Raw genomic sequence first — 22999 nt, forward strand, 5'->3', positions numbered from 1 at the left:
TTATCACACAGACAATAAGATTAGATGATAAGATTAGATGGCGCGGCCACGTCCAGACGCCTTCCTGACCGCTCCGCTCCGACTATCCACTTTTCTTGTTTTTTTTTTTATTTTTTGCTCTGGTTTACATCCCAAAATCCTCTAGTCTTATAGTATACGACAGCGGATCACTTGTAAACATCGGTGCCAAGGTTGCACATCTAATCTTGGACACTTTTAAACCTGACCCTTCCTGGCCGCCAGAGATTCTACGCGGCGCGGAGAACAACAAAGGACGGGCTGCTCATCCGAGGCGCAGAACAAAGAAGCGCCGGGGAAAACGCGCTGGTATTAGGAACAGACTGAGACAGCAGGCGCATCGCGCAGCACTGCCCAGTATCCTACTGGCCAATGTACAATCCATGGAGAACAAGCTCGATGACCTAAGAGCAAGGGTCACCTTCCAACGTGACATGAGGGACTGCAACATTCTGTGCTTCACGGAGACATGGCTGACCCCCACCGTGCCGGACCAGGCCGTAACTCCGTCGGATTCATTCTTTGTGCTCCGCGCGGACAGAACGGCAGAGTCGAACAAAACCAAAGGTGGAGGAGTGTGTTTCATGGTAAACAGAAAGTGGTGTGATGCCAGGAGCATTTCTACTCTCTCCAGCGGGTGCTCGCCACATCTGGAGTTCCAGAGCATTAAGCGCCTCCCTTTCTATCTGCCCCGTGAGTTCACCTCAGTCATCGCCACGGTGGTCTACATCCCACCCCAAGCGGACACAGGTATGGCTTTGTCCGAATTACATGATGTGCTGAGCTCGCTTCAAAATAAGGACCCGGGCGCAGCCCTCATTGTAGCAGGAGACTTTAACAAAGCGAACCTCAGACAAGTCATGCCAAACTTTTACCAGCATGTCTCGTGTCCAACGAGAGGGGATCGGATTTTGGATCACTGCTACACGCCATACAAGCAGGGCTACAAAGCTGTCTCACACCCGGCTTTTGGGAAGTCTGACCACAACGCCATCTTCCTCATTCCCCAGTATAAACAAAGCATACGGAGGGAAGACGTGACCACGAGGGAGGTAAAACGGTGGACTGCCTAATCAGAAGCTACGCTACAGGACGCACTCAACGACGTAGACTGGGACATGTTCAGAGCATGCGCAGTCGACATCAACGAGTTTACGGAAGTAGCAGTATGCTTCGTCAATATGCTAGCGGAGGAGATTATCCCCACTGCGAGAGTCACCACATTCCCAAACCAGAAACCGTGGATGGACAGATCGATCCGCACTGCAGTAAATGCCAGGACCGCCTCCTACAACGCGGGTCTCGCCACTGGCGATATGAGCGCCTACAAAGCGGCCTCATACGGCGTGCGGCGCGCGGTGAGAGATGCCAAACGCAGGTACCGGGAACGTGTGGAGTCCCGCTTCCACCAGGGCGACACACGGAGTATGTGGCACGGACTACGCACCATTACGGACTACAAAGCCAGGGACACTGCGCCGATCAACGCCGACTCTGCATTCACCAACGAGCTGAATCGGTTCTACGCCCGTTTCGAGGTTAGCCAGGCGGCTAATGCTATCTACTGCCTGACTACCGAGGACATTGACGTCATCAGCGAGAGACCGGTGACCAGCACAGCGGAGCATGACGTCCGAGCGGCACTGAGGAGAGTGAACACAAGGAAAGCGGCGGGGCCAGACGGCATCACCGGCCGTCTGCTGCGCTGCTTTGCTGACCAGCTAGCAGGTGTGTTCACTTACATCTTCAACGAGTCCCTGGCGAAGTCTGTGGTCCCCACATGCTTCAAAAGATCCACCATCATCCCTGTGCCCAAGAACAGCAAACCCTCATCCCTGAACGATTACCGGCCAGTTGCACTGACCTCGGTTGTAATGAAGGTGTTTGAGAGGCTGCTGAAGAACATCATCTCCTCCTCCATCCCAGACACCACAGATCCGCTGCAGTTTGCCTACAGATCCAACAGATCCACAGAGGATGCCATCGCCCACGTCCTACACACCACTCTCAGCCACGTGGACAAGAAACAGGGTAACTATGTGCGAATGCTGTTTGTTGATTACAGTTCAGCGTTTAACACAATAGTGCCCTGCAGACTGTTCACAAAGCTCAGGGATCTGGGACTTAACAGCCGTCTGTGTGCATGGGTGTTGGACTTCCTCACTGGCAGAACTCAGGTGGTGAGGGTGGGCAGGTGCTTCTCCAACAGCATCACCATCAACACAGGAGCACCTCAGGGATGTGTCCTCTCGCCACTGCTCTACTCCCTCTACACTTCAGACTGTGTGGCCACCCATGGCTCCAACACCATTGTGAAGTTTGCTGACGACACAGTGGTGTTGGGTGCCATCTCCAACAACGATGAGGCGGCCTACATGGATGAAGTGAAGAATCTGGCATCGTGGTGCCAGGACAACCACCTCCAGCTGAACGTCAGCAAGACCAAGGAGCTGGTGGTGGACTTCAGAAGGGGTCAGCACAGAGACTACAAGCCCATTATCATCAATGGAGCTCCAGTGGAGAGGGTGCAGTCCTTCAAGTATCTTGGTGTCCACATCTCCTCAGACCTGACATGGGCTGCCCACATTCAGGTCCAGACCAAAAAGGCTAGGCAGCGCCTGTATCACCTACGACAACTGAGGAAGTTCAGGGTCTCTCCAAAGATCCTCAGGATTTTCTATACAGGCGCTGTGGAGAGCATCCTCACACAGAACATGACATCGTGGTTCGGGAACAGCTGTGTGAAGGACCAAAAAGCTCTCCAGAGAGTGATCCGTACAGCAGAACGCTGCTGCAGGATTGCTCTCCCCCCGCTTCAGGACACCTACACCAGGAGATGCCGGACTAGAGCAGCGCAGATACTGAAGGACCCGTCCCATCCTGGCAACAAACTGTTCCAACTTCTGCAATCTGGTAGAAGGTTCCGCATCATCCGGGCAAGGACAGAGAGACTCAAGAGGAGCTTCTATCCCCAAGCCATCCGTGCCCTAAACACACACACCCGCCCTCTCACATCATCTATAATTGACTGAGACAGGACTCTCTTCCAGACACTCTAAACCAAGGCACAATGTACATTTCAATTCCTTTAATTTTAAATATGTTTATATTGTCTATCCTGTAAAATAGTCAGATGTCTATTCATATTAATGTACAGAATTCACCTGCTTGCTGCTACTACTGCACATTCACCCAGTGTATATACTATATGTATATGTGTATATATCTATCTATCTATATATATATATATATGTATATGTATATGTATATATATATATATATATATATATATATATATATATATATATGTATATGTATGTATATGTTCTTCCTCTACACCCCCCCCCAATTTTTGCACATGTCGAGGAGCGTGTCAGGCTACATTTCACTGTGTGTTATACTTGTATAACTATGCATGTGACAAATAAAGAACCTTGAACCTTGAACCTTGAATAAACAACATCCTGCAAGCTTGCTCCTTCTGTAAGTCACAACTGTTTTTCTGCAGTAGGTGAGTGAGCCTGCATGTCTGCCAGTGCATCTCGCATACTAGGCGATGTCTGCTGATGTTGCACTGCTAAAATGTTAACACCATGTGCTCCTAAAGCTGCCTCTTTTGTGATCTTATCTGCAAAAGCATTCCCTGATGCAACTGGATCTTTCCCTCACGTGTGTGCTGCACAATTACAAATGGCAATTCTACTGGGCAATGATACTGCTTCCAGCAGATTTTGCAGGAGTTTGGCGTATTCTACAGACTTCCCTGTAGAGGCTGTCACACCTCGTCTCACCCACTGCACTGCAAAGAAATGTAATGTAGCAAATGCATATTGGCTATCAGTGTATATTGTCTCTCTGCAGCTTTACACGCTTCCGTTAAAGCTACCATCTCTGCTGCTTAAGCAGATATGAAACATGCTAGTAGTCCTGCACAGATAACTTTCTCACTATCTACTACAGTAAAACCTGTTTTAGCTTTAGCTTTGCTGTTGTAAAACTCAAACCTTTAACAAACCAAACCTTTCCCTCAACAAGTGGCACATCTGTTAAGTCATCCCTTGGCTTACACTCCTTCTCCACGTGCTCTCTACACTCATGAGAAGCGCCCTCTTCTTCCATTGGCAAAAGGGTTGATGGATTCAGAGTTGTGCACCACTTTATGGTTATGTGTGGTTGTGAGAGTAAGAGTAACATTAAAGACAAGTGTCTGTAGTAGACATCTACCTCGTGTGGAACTAACAGTGTCAAAAGGTGAAATAAACTATTTCCTGAAACATTGTACAGCTTAAGCTGCTGCACATACTGATCTCACACATGGAGGTAAAGCACAAGCAACTAGAGCTAATCTTTTAGGATAGTAAGTTACTGGCTTCACTTGTGGAAAAAGAAAAAAATGCTGTTAGTTATTTCACAGTCACCTGGCATTTGTGCTGTTAACAGAACCACAAATCCACCGCTGGACCTCCTCTGCACTGTCACTCTTGGAGCTTGGCACGCTCCCTTCATCCCTCAGGTTCTTATGTTCCAATGCTGCTGAAGATTTAAGGCAGAGCACGTTGTACATCTTAGTTGTCTTCCTCAACGTCGAAACTCTTTCATTTTATTTAAGATTTTGCTGTGCGAAGTCTCCTCATGACGATCTCCTGGAAGCCCAGTAGCACAGCTCTCTGCGTGATGTCTGCTGTGCTGAAGGTGATCCCTGATCCTCCTGAAGCCTCTCTCCTGGCCTCAGCTCCCATCTTGTGGGCGATCCACTCAGTCACTCCTTCTCGTCATGGCACCTCACGACATCTGCAAATTAAAGAAAATTACACTCCTCTCGCCACACAGCTTTCGCCATGTGTCAACTCCCCAATGAGACATGTACAAGAATGTTGCACAGTCTCCCTAAAACAACCTCCAGGGTTTGTCCCTTGGAGCAGCTTCACTCCAAGCTATAAACCTGTGTAAAAACATTAGTCAGCAATTAAATGTTTTGCTTGTTTAGCTCCCAGCTCCTGTATCCTAGAAGACAAAGTCTTAAAGTTAAAACAACTTCACATTTGCAGCCAACTGCAGCTCATAAGTGTAATAAAGTATTCAGCATCACAGAGACAAGGATCATTGCAGGTTTATTCTAAACTCATTAAACTCCTACTTTTCCCATAATTTGCTCAAAAACATTTAACATCTCAACGTCATTCCACATTGTAATCAGTGACTTCCCTTAAGTTTGTCACTCACCATGAGCCCAATAGTGGTCAGATAATGAGCCCCATGTAACTATTCTGTAACCACTGCACATCTGTTCAATTGTCACTTGTCTGTCTGTGCTGAATCCTTTACAAGCACTCTTAAAGAAAAACAAACATTAGCCAAACACACGGTTCATCCTGGTGGTCAGGTGTCGGCCATCCAGATTCCAGAGGTGCTGTAAAAGGTCATAAAGTTAACACTCTGCTGTAAAAAGAAGTAACACTGGTTTCAAACACAGTATCACACTGTATTTACTTTTTCCCCTGTAACATTCACATTTTCTCCAATATTTTCTCCAACAACACAGTGTAATTTCATCATCAACATATAGCCTGTAACTACAGTTTTCTTCAAACAAAATCTCAGTAATCCTGTGGTAGAAAAACATCATTAAGTTGTGTCCTGCTATAAATCACATGACCAAATCACATGATTAACCATCTGTTGTAGAAAAGAAATGTAAATGTTAGCGCTGCACAGGTGTATACACTCTTTCTTTTAAAGTTGCAGATTTCACATAGTCATGTGACCCAAGTTTCCTCCTGTTCCTACAACAGAGACACACACAGCCACACCTTTGTCAGGTGGGGGTTAACTTCACACAATGGTGTTAAGTCAGTCAGTCTTGTCAGCTTTAACCAGTCAGTCAGTTCCCCATTTTTTTTTAATTCTCACTCATTCATTCACTCAGCGATTCTTTCTTTTGCTGATAGTGGAAATTATCGTCGCATTTAGTTTCCACCCTCAGCAAAGCCGACAACACTTCAAAAAGAAAAGAAGAATTTTAGACTGGATTTCCTCGTTGAATCGTTTTGGACAGGAACTCATTTTCTAATTGTCCCAAATATGTGGCTTTCTCCTGAGCCCATTTTAATTTTGGAGAAACTCACTTTGCAACCGTTTGCAACAACATGTTGTGTAGTTCTTCCTACTCAACGTTCAGATCTGCTTAGATAACAGAACAATTATCAAACAAAACTTTCAGTGCACCATGAAAGTAACAAAATAAAAAGAAAAGAAAGGCCTTGTTAAGTCACGACACGTGTTCTTCATTTCAGAGGGGTAAATCGTACCAACCCAATTGGCAGGCTCAACTTAGTAACAAAAGACAAATGAACAGCTAGTTTAATCTCAAACATTCATCCAATCAGCCACAACATACAGCATAACCCTGTTGTCTCATCACATAAATTTCTTCTCATGTAACCAAATGTGTGCCATTGTAAAACTTCTTCACACAGCAGAAACTCACAATCAGCTCACTCAGCTCACTCATTTAAGACCCCTCATCAGCATTCTGTTTTCTCCAGATGCAACCATCTGTCCTCCTATAATATTCAGTCCACTAGTCTATGTATCACTTTTATCTTACTAGTGACTTGGACAAGATGACAAACAGAATCTCATGCTTAAGATGCTATCTGGTCTTCATGAGTATCACATATTGTGTATATGCATGTAGGGTTAGTATAGTTAATGCATTTTCTGTATGTTTTTGTGTTCCTCTCTCATCATACTTTCATTATTCTCATCACTGCTTAAACAACACACATCTCTCCCTCTCTTTTTTTTTTTTTTTAAAACTGTCCTTTTCTCCAAAACAGAAAGTAGCATTACATTGTTTCAGGCTGAGAAACACCAAACACTCTTCATGTTATCATTCATATTTCATCCACACAACTATTTGTTTCTTTTGTGTCCACTGGGCAGGTGACCTGCAGAATCACGTCTGCCCCAGCTGGATACCTTTTCACACACACCGTGACGTCAGACACATTCACACTCACTTCTGCTTTGCGCACAATTTCACTTCATTCTTCAACGATCTACACACCACGTGGTGCCCAATAAATACTTTGCAGTGTATTTCATCCCCTTTCAAGGCAGACTTACTCAGTTTATTTTCCATGACAAGACAACAATCAGCCACCCTCACGCAGACCACGTCTGGCCTGCACACACACAAAATAGGCCTATTGCTTGTGTCTGCATGCACAGCTCTCATGGACCTGTGTCCTGAACGCACAGTCCAACGCACTCCCGTGCTCGTGTGAAACCGCGCAGCTACGGAGCCGTTTCTTTAGTAGCCTGCAACCTTCCCGCACGGCTGGCGCACTCCCGTACCTGCGAGAAACCGCACGGTCACGTAGCCGCTCTCTATTGTTTTAGGTTCGCGTGAAACCGCGCAACGAGCGCTCCCCTGGACCCGCGTCTCAGTGACGCATAAGGCCTTTTCTACTCACTGTTAGTGTTGTTTTCGTTCATCGGAAAAGTCTCTGGATCCCGTCAATCGCCATCCATCCTGAGGGGAGTTCAGATGCAAACTCTCTGGCCTGGTGACAAAGTTAGCACCAGGGCTTTCAACAGGTGTCCCAGACGCTGGCTGCTAGCAGAATGCGGTGGCGTCATCTCCCTCTCCTCGGTGGATGCGATGCATTGGGTTCAGGCTCCGAAGGACCAAATAAATGTTGGGTCTGTGTTTCCACAAGCCCCGCTGGTTTAGAGACTTATTCGTCATGAAGAAAACAAGACAGTCAGCGATCGATCGATTTACTTGCAAGGGAGGCCTCGTCGGTGTCTACCACGAAATGACCCCAAATCCGGCCTCCGATTGCTGCCTTTTATTGGGAAAACAGTTCACACAAAACAATAGTACCTCCCCTCATAAACCCCCCTTGGTTAAAAAGACAAGGCACTGTATGTATATGTGTGTGTGTGTGTGTGTATGTGTGTGTGTATGTGTGTGTGTTATGTGTATGACATAAAAGCAGGAAGCAACATCACAAGAAACAGATCTTCCAGATAGAATGTATCTGCAATAAAAGCCTCTTCCAGCACAGAGTGGCTGGAGAGGTGGTCAAGATCAAAGGAATGTCTTGTTCCTATAGATTGAACTCAGAGCTTACAAATTTAAGAAGCATAATGACAAACATTCATCAATTAGACTTAACAGTATGATATAGCCCAGCCCTAGTAACAAGTCGAACATTGCCAAATGTAAACGTACAGTTTCTTCTTCACAAATGCACTCAAGTAAAAGTAAAAAGTATTTTGCAAAAAAGGTACTTTAAAAGTACTTTTCTTTTCAAAAACGTACTCAAGTAAATTTAACGGAGTAAATATGACTTGTTACTACCCACCTCTGCCAAGGACCAGCAGCACTGTTAATATGCATACTATCAGAGAAATAGAAAAACTCTGAATCTTAACGAGTCTGAAAGATTTCACATCTCCTTGCAGTGTGTCTGTTTGCTCTGCTGTTTGGAGTCGTCTGGTCCATCACGGGAAAAGAGTGTTTACCTGGAGGGAACCTTTTTGGCATCATCATCCTCTTCATCTGCTCCGTGCTGGGAGGGAAGCTGGTGGGAATGATCCAGCTGCCCACACTGCCCCCCTTTCCTCCACTACTTGGTACAGCCCAGTAACTTATTGTGTTGTAGTCTAATCCAGATTATTAGAGGTCCTGTAAAACTTAAAAAATACTTCCTGTGTTAAATTTAGAGCTTACAGTGTAGCCCATGCAAGTTCCCAGCGTTTATACTCGAGCGCTGTTATGTGCTGCAATTGTGCAGCTAGAACACTAGGGGGTGCTGGGATTTCTCTCTTTGACAATGATCCATTCTCCATCAATCCATCCAATCGATTTCCTTCAATTTTTTGCATTATAAATATGTTCTACGTTCAGGGGTGTAAGCAATGTTATGCAGCGGCTTTTGTGTGAAAAGCACAAAAGCTGCCACATATTTTGCTTTTTTTGTAGTTTCACTAAAGTTCTTTTGTAGTCCATTTGTTGGTGGTTGTGAAAGAAAAAGTCGAGTTTGACTTGGCTCAGTTTTATCACATGGGCCTCTGCTATTCAGTGTTCAATGCTATTTTATTTTCTTATAAGAAGGAAAAGGAGAACAGTCCTCATATGTGACATAAATGGACATTTGAATATTGGAACATCCATGATACACACCAAAATAATGCATAATAGGAAAGTATAAAGGCAATGTTAATCCACTCTATAATACAGCCTGCATCCCTAACAGTACGTGGCGCTGTCACTTGGTGTTCGCTCGCTCTGTGGTAGAGTATCACTTCCTGTTCCTGCTCAAACACAGTGGTGTTTCTGAGTAGCTTATTTGCTTAGCAATTTAATTAACAACTTTTAAATACATTCTTTTTCATAGTATAATCTTCAAGTGCTTCATCCGAAGCACACTTTCTGTGTACTCACTACCTAATTTATAGCCAAAGTATTCACTCACTGTCTCTGTACTGTTTCGCTAGCTTAGCTTAGCTCGTAGCCGACTCGTTAGCACCATGGCTACTTCACCTGTCCCTCCTGCACTTTCTTGCTCATTGTGTCAGATGTTTAGTTACTCCTCGGCCTCCTTTAGCAGTAATGATATCTGTAACAAATGTAGCATATTTGCAGCTCTGGAGGCCAGGATTACTGAATTGGAGACTCGGCTTCGCACCCTTCATTCACCCATAGCTAGCCAGGCCCCTGTAGCTGGTGCAGCCGAAGATAGCATAGGCCCCGCTAGCTGTTCCCCGGCAGACCCCAAGCAGCTGGGGAAAGAGGGCGGCTGGGTGACGGTGAGGAGGAAGCATAGTCCTAAACAGAAGCCCCAGATACACCACCAACCCGTTCGTGTGTCTAACCGTTTTTCCCCACTCGGCGACACACCCGCCGGGGGTCAAACTCTGGTAATTGGTGATTCTGTTCTCAGACATGTGAAGCTAGAGACACCGGCAACCATAGTCAATTGTCTTCCAGGGGCCAGAGCAGGCGACACTGAAGGAAATTTAAAACTGCTGGCTAAGGGTAAACGTAAATTCAGTAAGATCATAATTCACGTCGGCAGTAATGACACCCGGTTACGCCAATCGGAGGTCACTAAAATCAATATTGAATCGGTGTGCAGCTTTGCCAAAACAATGTCGGACTCTGTAGTTTTCTCTGGTCCCCTCCCCAATCAGAACAGGAGTGACATGTTTAGCCGCATGTTCTCCTTAAATTGCTGGCTGTCTGAGTGGTGTCCCAGAAACGATGTGGGCTTCATAGATAATTGGCAAACCTTCTGGAGGAAACCTGGTCTTGTTAGGAGAGACGGCATCCATCCCACTTTGGATGGAGCAGCTCTCATTTCTAGAAATATGGACAAATTTATTAAACCCCCCAAAATATGACTATCCAGAGTTGGGACCAGGAAGCAGAGTTGCAGTCTTACACGCCTCTCTGCAGCTTCTCTCCTCCTGCTACCCCCCCAAAAACCCATCTCCATAGAGACTGTGTCAGCCTCCAAAAAGACAAAAAACAAACTAAAAACCAGCAACAAACAACTTAAACATAAACAATTACAAAGAAAGAACAATACAGTATCCACATCTGAACCAAAGAGTAAAACAGTGAAATGTGGATTATTAAATATTAGGTCTCTCTCCTCCAAGTCTCTGTTAGTACATGACTTAATAATTGATCAACAAATCGATTTACTCTGCCTTACAGAAACCTGGTTGCAGCAGGATGATTATGTTAGTTTAAATGAATCAACACCCCCGAGTCATTCTAACTACCAGAAATCTCGAAGCACAGGCCGAGGGGGCGGTGTGGCAGCAATTTTTCACACCAGCCTATTAATTAATGAAAGACCAAGACAGACTTTTAATTCATTTGAAAGCCTGATGCTTAACATTGTCCACCCCAGCTGTAAAACTCAGAAACCAGTCTTGTTATCATCTATCGTCCACCTGGGCCTTACACAGAGTTTCTGTCTGATTTCTCAGACTTTATATCTAATTTAGTTCTGAGCTCAGATAAAATAATTATTGTGGGTGATTTTAACATCCATGTAGATGCTAAAAATGACAGCCTCAACATGGCATTTAATCTGTTATTAGACTCAATTGACTTCTCTCAAAATGTAAAAGAACCCACCCACCACTTTAATCACACTCTAGACCTTGTTTTAACATATGGCATAGAAACTGAACATTTAACAGTGTTTCCTGAAAACCCTCTCCTGTCTGATCATTTCCTGATAACATTTACATTTACAATAATTGATTACACAGCAGTGGAGAGTAGACTTTATCAAAGTAGATGTCTTTCTGAAAGCGCTGTAACTAAGTTTAAGAATATAATCTACCCACTGTTATCATCTCCAATGCCCTGTACCAACACAGAGCAGAGCAGCTATCTGAACGCTACCCCAACAGAGGTCGATTATCTTGTTAATAATTTCACCTCCTCACTACGTACGACTCTGGATACTGTAGCTCCTGTGAAAACTAAGGTCTCAAATCAGAAGTACCTGACTCCGTGGTATAATTCTCAAACACGTACCCTAAAGCAGATGACTCGTAATCTGGAGAGGAAATGACGTGTCACAAATTTAGAGGATCATCATTTAGCCTGGAGAAATAGTTTGCTGCTTTATAAGAAAGCCCTCCGCAAAGCCAGAACATCTTACTATTCATCACTGATTGAAGAAAATAAGAACAACCCCAGGTTTCTCTTCAGCACTGTAGCCAGGCTGACAAAAAGTCAGAGCTCTTTTGAGCCAACAATCCCTTTAACGTTAACTAGTAATGACTTCATGAACTTCTTCACAAATAAAATTTTTATCATTAGAGAAAATATTACCAGTAATCATCCCACAGATGTAATATTATCTACAGCTACTCTTAGTACCATTGATGTTAAGTTAGACTCTTTTTCTCTAATTGATCTTTCTGAGTTAACTTCAATAATTACTTCCTCCAAGCCATCAACGTGTCTTTTAGACCCCATTCCTACAAAACTGCTCAAAGAAGTCCTGCCATTAATTAATTCTTCGATCTTAAATATGATCAACCTTTCTCTAATGATCAGCTATGTACCACAGGCCTTCAAGCTAGCTGTAGTTAAACCTTTACTCAAAAAGCCATCTCTAGACCCAGCAGTCTTAGCTAATTATAGGCCAATCTCCAACCTTCCTTTCATATCAAAAATCCTTGAAAGAGTAGTTGCCAAACAGCTAACAGATCATCTGCAGAGGAATGGTTTATTTGAAGAGTTTCAGTCAGGTTTCAGAGCTCATCACAGCACAGAAACAGCTTTAGTGAAGGTTACAAATGATCTTCTTATGGCCTCTGACAGTGGACTCATCTCTGTGCTTGTCCTGCTAGACCTTAGTGCAGCATTCGATACTGTCGACCATAATATCCTATTAGAGCGATTAGAATATGCTGTAGGTATTACAGGTACTGCGCTGCAGTGGTTTGTATCATATCTATCTAATAGACTCCAGTTTGTGCATGTAAATGGAGAGTCCTCTTCACACACTGAGGTTAATTATGGAGTTCCACAGGGTTCAGTGCTAGGACCAATTCTGTTTACATTATACATGCTTCCCTTAGGCAGCATCATTAGAAGACATAGCATACATTTACACTGCTATGCAGATGACACCCAGCTCTATCTGTCCATGAAGCCAGATAACACACACCAATTAGTTAAACTGCAGGAATGTCTTAAAGACATAAAGACCTGGATGGCCGCTAACTTTCTGCTTCTTAATTCAGATAAAACTGAGGTTATTGTACTCGGCCCTGAAAAGCCTAGAAATATGGTATCTAACCAGATTCTTACTCTAGATGGCATTACCTTGGCCTCCAGTAACGCTGTGAGGAACCTTGGAGTCATTTTTGACCAGGACATGTCCTTCAATGCACATATTAAACAAATATGTAAGACTGCGTTCTTCCATTTGCACAACATCTCTAAAATTAGAAATATCCTGTCTCAGAGTGACGCTGAAAAACTAGTTCATGCATTTATTACTTCCAGGCTGGACTACTGTAATTCATTATTATCAGGATGTCCAAAAAACTCACTGAAAAGCCTTCAGCTAATCCAAAATGCTGCAGCAAGAGTACTGACAGGGACTAGAAAGAGAGAGCATATTTCTCCTGTTTTGGCTTCCCTTCATTGGCTTCCTGTTAAATCCAGAATTGAATTCAAAATCCTGCTCCTCACATACAAGGTCTTAAATAATCAGGCCCCATCTTATCTTAATGACCTTGTAGTACCATATCACCCTATTAGAGCACTTTGCTCTCGCTCTGCAGGCCTACTTGTTGTTCCTAGAGTATTTAAAAGTAGAATGGGAGGCAGAGCCTTCAGTTTCCAGGCCCCTCTTCTGTGGAACCAGCTTCCAGTTTGGATTCGGGAGACAGACACTATCTCTACTTTTAAGATTAGGCTTAAAACTTTCCTTTTTGCTAAAGCATATAGTTAGGGCTGGACCAGGTGACCCTGAATCCTCCCTTAGTTATGCTGCAATAGACATAGGCTGCCGGGGGATTCCCATGATGCATTGAGTTTTTTCCTTTCCAGTCACCTTTCTCACTCACTATGTGTTAACAGACCTCTCTGCATTGAATCATATCTGTTATTAACCTCTGTCTCTCTTCCACAGCATGTCTTTATCCTGCCTTCCTTCTCTCACCCCAACCGGTCGCAGCAGATGGCCGCCCCTCCCTGAGCCTGGTTCTGCCGGAGGTTTCTTCCTGTTAAAAGGGAGTTTTTCCTTCCCACTGTTGCCAAAGTGCTTGCTCATAGGGGGTCATATGATTGTTGGGTTTTTCTCTGTATCTATGAAGCGCCTTGAGGCGACTTATGTTGTGATTTGGCGCTATATAAATAAAATTGAATTGAATTGAAGTACTTCATACATACAAACTTTTTCCACTAAATTACTTGAAAATCTTCACTGCTTATTATTTCTTCATGTCAGTAAAACTTGAATTCTTGTCCTCTTATCCTATGTACAGTATCTATCAGTAAGTATATGTAGATACATAGACGTACATTGCGATTTCAAATAAAATACAATTAAATTCCATTTAAATTTAGGGGGATCACACCCTCAGTTGCAGACCATATCATAACGTGCTACCACACGTTATGTTAGATATGGTCCTTACAACTACAGCAAGCCTGTACAAACGTGTGTGTGTTTAGGTATGCTGCTGGCGGGTCTGCTATTGCGTAACGTTCCTTACGTAACGGACGCCATCTTCATCGACACTCACTGGTCTGCAGCTCTGAGGAACATCGCCTTGTCCATCATCCTGACCAGGGCTGGTCTGGGCCTCAACCCTGAGGTACACGAACAGTCAAATACTGTAGCAGCATACAATTCCTGACACGCTGGTAGTTACACACAGAAAATCGAATGCAGTCTCTTAAATCTGTGTTTGCATGCAGGCTTTAAATCGACTGAAAGCAGTGTGCGTACGTGTTGCAGTTGGACCCTGTGTGGTGGAGGCCTGCAGTGCTGCTTTAGTTTCTCACTTTCTGCTGGGTCTGCCATGGGTTTGGGGTTTCATACTGGGGTAATTTGCACACACATACACACACATACACACACACAAAATGGTCTTAGTTAATACTTTAGTTGACATGTTGGAATCTCTTTAAACAGACTTTAAACAGGTGGTTTCTGCATGTTAATTGGAGCTATTTCTTTCTGTATGACTGATTCAAAGTAAGTAAAGTGACACTCACTGTATCTGTGGTGTGTGTGTTTGTGCAGTTTTGTACTGGCTGCCGTTTCTCCAGCAGTTGTTTTTCCTTCAATGCTGCTCCTGCAGAGAGAAGGATATGGAGTGGAGAAGGTAAATTATCACCCGTTACTATCATCACCACATTCGACTGATGAAAGGTTCATCCTGCCAGAAGGGGCAGCATATGGGTGGAAAAACAGATGAGCCTGAGATGAGTCTATAGAAATGAGAAAACATGTGTGTAGGCTTATGCGGAGCAAGTATAACCTAAAAATAAATGCCATTACAGCAGTTCTAGAGGACTCTAGAACTGCTGTAATGGCTATGGCTCCATCAACACATGCTCAGTGATTGCTAAGCTTCCTAATTGTGTCCTAGCCCCTTTACAAGGACCCAAAGTGACCTCTAGGAGACCCACTGTGGTCCTTAATACCTTCTACAAAGATATAAGCTTAAGCAGAATCAGAATACTTTATTGATCCCTTATTGATCACTTATCAATAAGGTATTAGTCACTTATTAGCAATGTAGGGACTAACGCGTTATTAAGTAACGCGTTACAGTAACCACGTTATTATTGTGGTAAAGAGCACGGTAACTAGTTATTATGCCAAAATCAGGAACGCGCTAATCGTTACTGGGATTTAGATAGGGTCGTTATTCGTACTTCGTGTGGTGGCTATCGCGGAGCTTCCACAGTTTCAATAACATTAGCAAGTGGTGGAGGCCAGCAGGTGGATGAGGGAAAGGGGAGGCAGGAGGAGGAGAGACCCGAGGCTGCCGCTGGTCCGAGTGTCAGGTGAACTGAACTTCAGGTAAGAAGTTATGACCTGCAGTCTATCTGGGTCAGATATAAACCAAGTTTAGGTGTAGTTTATTTTCGTTATGCTGACTTTTTCGTAAAAATTTATTATCTGAATCTTACAACAAACGATTGATAGAGTGATACATATATACCATCAAAACAGTGAACATCACTGTCACAACAGCGTTTGTTTTCATTCAATGGCTTTATGATTTTTCCTATAATGGTGGGCTGGTCTCTAGTCAACATACCCGGGCCGATTTTTTTGTCGCAGTCCAGCCCTGTATGCAGCTCATCTGCAGTCTGGTGCTACCTACATCTTTCTATTCAGAAGGCAGAATTTCCGAGTTCTGAGTACAATCGAAAGCACCACGACTGCAGTTTTTATGTTGGATGTAAAATGCGCACATGACACTGTGACGTAGGCTAGAATCATGGCGGTGGTCAACGACGGTCCAGGCGTGAGATTTCGCTCGTGGAAATATGCACATTATCTTTTCCTTTCTATTGGTAGGTGGCACAGTGCACTTGTGGCAAGTAAGCAAGCTAGAAGACTGGCACTCTTGCTGGGTATCCAGTTACGGAAGCAACAAGAGAATTCTGAGTAAAACCAAAGTTACTTTCCCTAGTAATGAGTTACTTGAAGTAACTGAGTTACTTTTGATAGACGTAACTATTAATGTAACTAAGTTACTAATTTAAAGTAACTTTAAAGTACTAATTTAAAGTAACTTACCCAACACTGCTTATTAGTCTTATTAGGATCAGTTTATTGAGTCTGTTAGCATCTGGGAACCTCAACCTGCATGCAAACCCCAGCATGCAACGGCATAGATGATCGCTCTGGCCACAACAGACTCGTAGAAAATCCTTAACATTGTCCGACTCTGGCCCTTCCTTTAAAGTGCTGTGGTGTTTTTAGCCCAGTCCAGTTTATTGTCAACGTATGCTCTGAGGTATTTATAGTCATCCACAATGTCAACATTGACTCCCTGGATTGAAACGGGTCAAGTGTTTCCTGGTCTTCCTGAAGTCCACGATCAATTCCTTGGTCTTTGCCATGTTGAGCTGAAGATGATTCTTCTCACACCACGTGACAAAGGAGTTGATCACAGGCTGGTACTCTGTCTCATCATCCCTGCTGATGCATCCAACCACTGCAGAGTCATCAGAAAACTTCTGAAGATGGCAGGTCTCTGTGCAGTGGCTGAAGTCTGTGGTGTAGAGGGTGAAGAGGAAGGGAGAGAGAACGGTCCCTTGTGGTGCCCCTGTGTTGCTGATTACCTTGTCAGACACACTGTGGAAGACACACATATTGTGGTCTTCCTGTCAGGTAATCAACAATCCAGGACACCAGTGAAGCATCCACCTGCATCGCTGTTAACTTATCACCCAGGAGGGTCGGCCTGATGGTGTTGAAAGCACTGGAAAAGTCAAAAAAACATAACCCACACTGTGCTCGCCAGCTGGTCCAGATGGGTGTAGACACAATTAAGCAGGTAGATGATGGCGTCCTCAATTCCGAGACGAGGCTGGTAAGCAAACTGAAGGGGATCCAGATGTGGTCTGACAATGGGTCGGAGCTGGTCCAGGATGAGCCTTTCCAGGGTCTTTATGATGTGGGAGGTCAGTGCCACGGGCCTGTAATCCTAGGGGCCACTGGAATGTGGTGTCTTTGGTACAGGAACGAGACATGATGTCTTCCACAGCACTGGGACCCTCTTCAGACTTAGACTCAGCATGAACAGTTTATGGAAGACTCCACAGGCTGGGGGGACAGGTCTTGAGGATGCGGGGACTCACTTCATCTGGTCCAGCAGACTTGCTTGAGTGAAGTCTCCTCGTTTTCATCTGAACCTGGTCTTGAGAGAAAGTGATGGGTGTTGGAGGGGTGTCAGGAGCATCCCTTGAAGCTTTGATAGGATAGTGATTCAGTAACAATACCCTTCTAAAGGATTTGTAAACCTTATCAGTTCAAAACACCCTCCAAATGAATTCATAAGTTTGAAATATACAGAAGAATCCCTTCAGCTACTTAGTAGTAGCTACTACAGCTACTTCTAATAGCCTTAAAACACTTGAAGTTTATTTAAATGGAAGCGGCACTGCTAATCACCCAAAAGAGCTCAAGGCTCCTTCAGGATTGACTAATAGTTAAGCTTCACCAACCCAAAAACTTCCAAAGGGTCAAGAACATTTAAAGCTCTAATGTCACTGTGTGTTGTTCTTCAGGGAATCCCCACCCTCCTGCTTGCAGCTGGAAGCTTTGATGTTATTCTCGCCATAACAGGATTCTCTACTTGTTTGGGAATCGCCTTCTCTACAGGTCAAAGAAAGTTTTTCTGTCCTGTGCTTTATGGTTTGTGTTTTTTCTAGTCTACATGGTCTCGTTGTGTTTGTCCTGCAGGTTCTACATGGATGAACATACTGAAGGGTCTGCTGGAGGTGGTGGGAGGCATCGTAGCTGGTATGATCCTGGGCATGTTCTTGTACTGCTTCCCCAGCAATGACCAGGTTTGACATTATTTTTATATTAATATGATTTTTCTTTCTTTAATTGTTCATAAAATGTGTCTTTAATATCTTCTGTCTGATTGCAGGAGGATCTGGTATTGAGGAGGACCCTCATGTTGCTGGGTCTGTCCACATTTTCAGTCTTCTTCAGTCATGTTATTGGTTTTGCTGGAGCTGGAAGTCTCTGTATACTGGTGCTGGCTTTCTTGGCAGCACTGGGCTGGAAGACTGAAAAGGTATCATATATCAGGATCACTTTAACCTGCATCCCGCCCCTTGGATTTTGCCATGTTTACCCTAAATCAACATCATTCTTAATGGTTGGCACTATGGAATGTGGTTAATCCAGGTATCTCTAACTTCGCAATCAGGCACCAGTAGCAGAAATGGTGGGTCGGTCATGGGATGTATTTCAGCCACTTCTCTTTGGTCTGATTGGAGCTGAGATCACGATTAAAGAACTCAGCCCAAGTACTGTGGGTAAGAACATTATATTAACGACATATTTAAGTTAGACTTTGCTCCATTTGGCTCTAGATTCTGTTCTCACTATTTAGGCCCCAGTAATCAAAGAGATTTAACCTTCTAAGCAACACAATTTGCTGCATCAAGATATTTAAGATATTGGTTTCCTCTTTGTTGTTGTGTCTATGCCCTTAGGTCTGGGTATGGCCTGCATTCTTATTGGTCTGGTGATCCGTCTCCTTGTCACCTTCCTGTTGGTTCATTATGGAGGATTCAACCTAAAAGAGAAGCTCTTCCTTTCTGTGGCCTGGCTGCCTAAAGCTACTGTGCAGGTCAGTGAGTGTGTAATCCTGATATTAGATTGTTAGACAATTTTCCTTTTTCAAGAATAATGTACCCGACTTTATTAAAAGAACTAGAAGCACCTCAGACTTGTCCAGAAACTTCTAAAGGATCAATTGTTGGATCTGTGTTTCCACAAACCCCGCTAGTTTAGACACTTATTCTCGTTAACGACAAAAACAAGACGAACATCTTTTACTTGCTAGCAAGGGAGGCCCCGGCCGGTGTCTCAGAAAGCACTCTAAATCCTACCGCAGACTGACCCCCACGACGGCCTCCGCTTGCTGCCTTTTATTGGGAAAACAGTTCACACAATACACATCACAGCAAAAGCACCTCCCACCGTAAAACCCCCAAATGGTTCTAAGACAAGGCACAATGTGTGTGTATGTGTAAACATCTGTATGCATGTGAGAATGTATGTGTGTGTGTGTGTGTGTGTGTGTGTGTGTGTGTGTATGCATGTGAGAGTGTGTGTGTGTGTGTGTTTGAGTGAGTGTGTGAGAATGTGTGTCTCTCTGTGTGCGTGACTTCCAACTGTTTCTAACAACATCCTTAGTCATAAAATGGTAATCTCCCCCACACCCAATATATGGTTTCGATTCCTGTATTGGTTCACAATGCACAACACAGTGAAGCCCCAAAAGGGCAGGAAGCTTACCACACAAGAAACAGAATCTTCACAAGGGATGTGTCTATAATAATCCTCCCCCAGCACAGAGTGGCTGGAGAGGTGGTCAGAGACAAAGGAATGTCTTGATCCTATATATTGAACTAAGACCTTACAAATTTAAGAAGCACATTGACAACATTCAACAATTAGACTTAACATCCATAAAGTCTCTTAACACTCCTAAAATGCCACTGGTGTTCAGAACAGCCACTAAAATTATCCACACAAATCTTGTGTTTTATAAACCACTGAAATCACTAAATTGAATTGATTAGAACTACCTACATGGTTCCTGAATTCTCTTTATTGACTTCGAAAACCTAAATTACTACAATAATCTCACAAACATGTTCTAGTTTGTCATTAGTCATGAAACCCAAGGGCCTCTACATCTTCCTCAGTTATGACTAAAAACTAAAAAAGTACCGCTGTTTCCCTTAACCCTTTAAGACCTACCATAGAACCAAGTCCGCCAGAGCTTATAGTATATTTTTACATGCTGTGGAGCCATTTTTTGGAGCATTTCAAGTTGCTATACATCAATACAACCATTATAGCCCAAATTTTAATAATATGTCTGCATTAAGTGGATAGTAATTACATAAATTGCAAAAAAGTGCAATAAACTACAAAAAAATTTAAAATCGTTTTTGATTTTTTAACATATATTTGTAGTTAGAGAAATTTAGGAGGCTTATCCCTCAAAACTGTAAATACAAAAAAGTTGCACAAACTAGTTTCCCACCAAAGGAAATTTATTTTAAGTGTCTTCATAGTTTTATTTTTGAGATACACCAATTTTCATATACTGCAGGAAAAACGAAAAAATATATTATAGTGCAAATTTGCAAAATAACAGCATATGCATCAAAATAAAATATTTCCAACAGTGCAATATGAGTCCTCAGCATCCCAGAAACGACACAGAAAGTCATGAAGTCAAACATAACTTTTAAAAACACAAGTATAGGCTCATAAGGCCACGATGTTAAAAAACTACATTTACGCAAAATGACGCCACTTGCGGTTTCGGGCAGGTCATGCCGCACATGTGATAGTTCACGCTGATGGACGTAGGAAGTGTTACAAACAGCTGATCGGATCGGCAAAGTGTGTTTCTGGAATATTATGTTTTTGTTGCTGCAAGTACTTTTTATGCAGTTTTTGCAAAGCTATATGTGGAAGGAAACTGTGACCTAGGACAAGCTGATGGCATAAGATGTAAGTACAACTCCTCCGGTTTCATATGCAAAAAAGATTATTGCGCTAGCTTACGTTGTTGCAGTTCTACCGGGATTTAAAAATAGTTACGCAAAATGGAGCGTGTCCGCTCCGACCGGCTTTAAAGGGTTAAAACCACCTCTGTGACTTTAATGATACATGCCTTAATTGTTAATCTGCACTTCTCCTGAGCAGATATTTATGTCTGTATGTGCTAGGCTGCCATTGGCTCCAAGGCATTGGACATGGCGAGGAAGGAAGGGGACGAGACCTTAATTAAGTTTGGTTTGGACGTGCTAACATTAGCGGTGTTAGCCATCTTGACCACAGCTCCAGTTGGTGCACTGGCTATCGGACTGGCAGGACCACGTCTCCTGGCCCGGCAGGTCAAAGGTCAGCAGGCATGCACATCTACACAGTGTGTAGTGACTTCATAATGTTACTCTTAAATCACTGAACAGTGTCAGGTGTAGTCATATGTAAACAACAAATGTCTTTTCTTCACCTCTCTAAAAATCCCGACCTCAGCAGAAGAGACAGAAGGTGAAGCTACACCATCTGACCTGTGAGATTATTACACCATCTTATCCACCTTATACTTCTAATCAAATAACTGTTGAATCATTATACGGCTATAGGCCACATTATGCCTTTGATTAAAGATTGTGAAATCATTACACTGTTTTATGATGCATTTTACTGCTGAGTTATAAGAAATGCTGTTTGTGTCGAATCATGGCCTTCCTTTTCTGATTACAAAGAGAACAGAACATACTGTAGAGTTTTTCTGCCCCATCTCATCAGGAGGAGTTAAAACAGGAAGCCAAGGCCGTCACTAAGCTGGAAAGAATGTGAGGGTTTAGGCTTTATGGCCCTGAAGGGAGGGGGAAGAAGCTGTAAGAGTCTGTGTAACTGTTGGACACTTCGAGACACCCTCCTGTCCACATCTCCGACATCTGTAATGCTCAAAGTGTTGTATGGAATAATGAGAATTGTATGGAATAAAGAGTTTGTTGATTGAGCATTTATACACTGAGTGTTGTTCTTCCTTCAGCCCAAAGATGGAAGAATCGGGGTATTTAACATACCGCAACGGGTTGTTCAAGAAGACAATGTGACTCTCAAGAGCAAGCTATAAAGCTATCCTCTTTTTGCAGAGACAACAAGAAACTGTTCCTCTTTTGCAGAGACAAACATAACTAACCTCTCATCTATAAATGATTCTCTCTAACTGAGTGTGTGTGTGTGTGTGTGTGTGTGTGTGTGTGTCTGTGTGCTAACCACAATTGCACCCTATTTCACCTCGCCGACTAGCTCCTGACCTCTCACCAGACAGAGAGACAGAAGCCACTCACATATATGTAATAACCGAACTGAAACTATGTATATGTCATCTACTAAATAAATGTTTTAATCAAGAACCTCTACTAAAGGCTTAATACAAGAATATGAACTTATAAACGATAATAAAAATGACCTGATATAAGTGTTTTGTAAGCATGTATTGCAATTCCTTTAATATGATAACAGTATGCATCTTAAGGCCATCTTAAAGCTATCTCTTACATTGTTAAAAGCAATGATCACACCGCAGATTATATTGTGCTGGTAAAATACTTTTGTTCATCCCCACACTTCTGAATGGAAAAACTCCTTATATATAAACTGTATATACAATATATAGGTATATCCACACATAATGTAAATGATAAACAGAGTTTAGCTGCAGTTCATTTATATATACTGGCTGTAGGTTTTGTATTAGAAATTTCTTTAGTTTATGTATTAATTACATCACTTTAGTAATAGTAGTAACACTTTCTGTACTTAGTATAGAAAGCTCACTTTTGACATCAGTTGTATGTATGTGGAATGTGATCACAAGTGGGGCCCAAGTTTTATTGCACCTTCCCAAGAAGACTCATTTTCCTCTTGAAGGATCTGGACATCCTGTTGCAGATGAGGAACTGTTCCTAGATTGAAGAGATAAGGATCTGCTAATAATTGATCTGCTATGGAATGTTCTTTGTTTGGGAGATATAAAAGGGTTCAGGGTGATGTCTTTTCCTCAGAAAAACGGGTTAGGTGTGTGATCTGAACGTTTTTCTCAACTGGAGTGTTTTTCTTTTCTTTTTTAATAAATCTCACTTCAAAGACACGCTTGCCTGTTGGTTACAATTTTT

General features: G+C 43.1%; 1 protein-coding gene across 1 annotated transcript in view; it reads left to right on the top strand.

Annotated features, from left to right (window-relative positions):
• Positions 1-22330, top strand: part of LOC120727411 (sodium/hydrogen exchanger 9B2-like) — a 48710-nt gene extending 26380 nt beyond the window's left edge. The window contains exons 4-14 of the mRNA XM_040021640.1: positions 8494-8664; positions 14252-14394; positions 14498-14625; positions 14826-14907; positions 17834-17927; positions 18009-18115; positions 18202-18351; positions 18487-18595; positions 18776-18912; positions 21035-21209; positions 21348-22330. Coding sequence (XP_039877574.1) covers positions 8494-8664; positions 14252-14394; positions 14498-14625; positions 14826-14907; positions 17834-17927; positions 18009-18115; positions 18202-18351; positions 18487-18595; positions 18776-18912; positions 21035-21209; positions 21348-21385 — 1334 coding nt within the window. The 3' untranslated portion in view covers positions 21386-22330. The remainder of the gene's footprint in view (positions 1-8493; positions 8665-14251; positions 14395-14497; positions 14626-14825; positions 14908-17833; positions 17928-18008; positions 18116-18201; positions 18352-18486; positions 18596-18775; positions 18913-21034; positions 21210-21347) is intronic.
• The last annotated feature ends 669 nt before the right edge of the window (positions 22331-22999 follow it).

This window comes from Simochromis diagramma, unplaced genomic scaffold (assembly GCF_900408965.1).
Source record: "Simochromis diagramma unplaced genomic scaffold, fSimDia1.1 OVJJ01000740.1, whole genome shotgun sequence".
Taxonomy (NCBI): Eukaryota; Metazoa; Chordata; class Actinopteri; order Cichliformes; family Cichlidae; genus Simochromis; species Simochromis diagramma.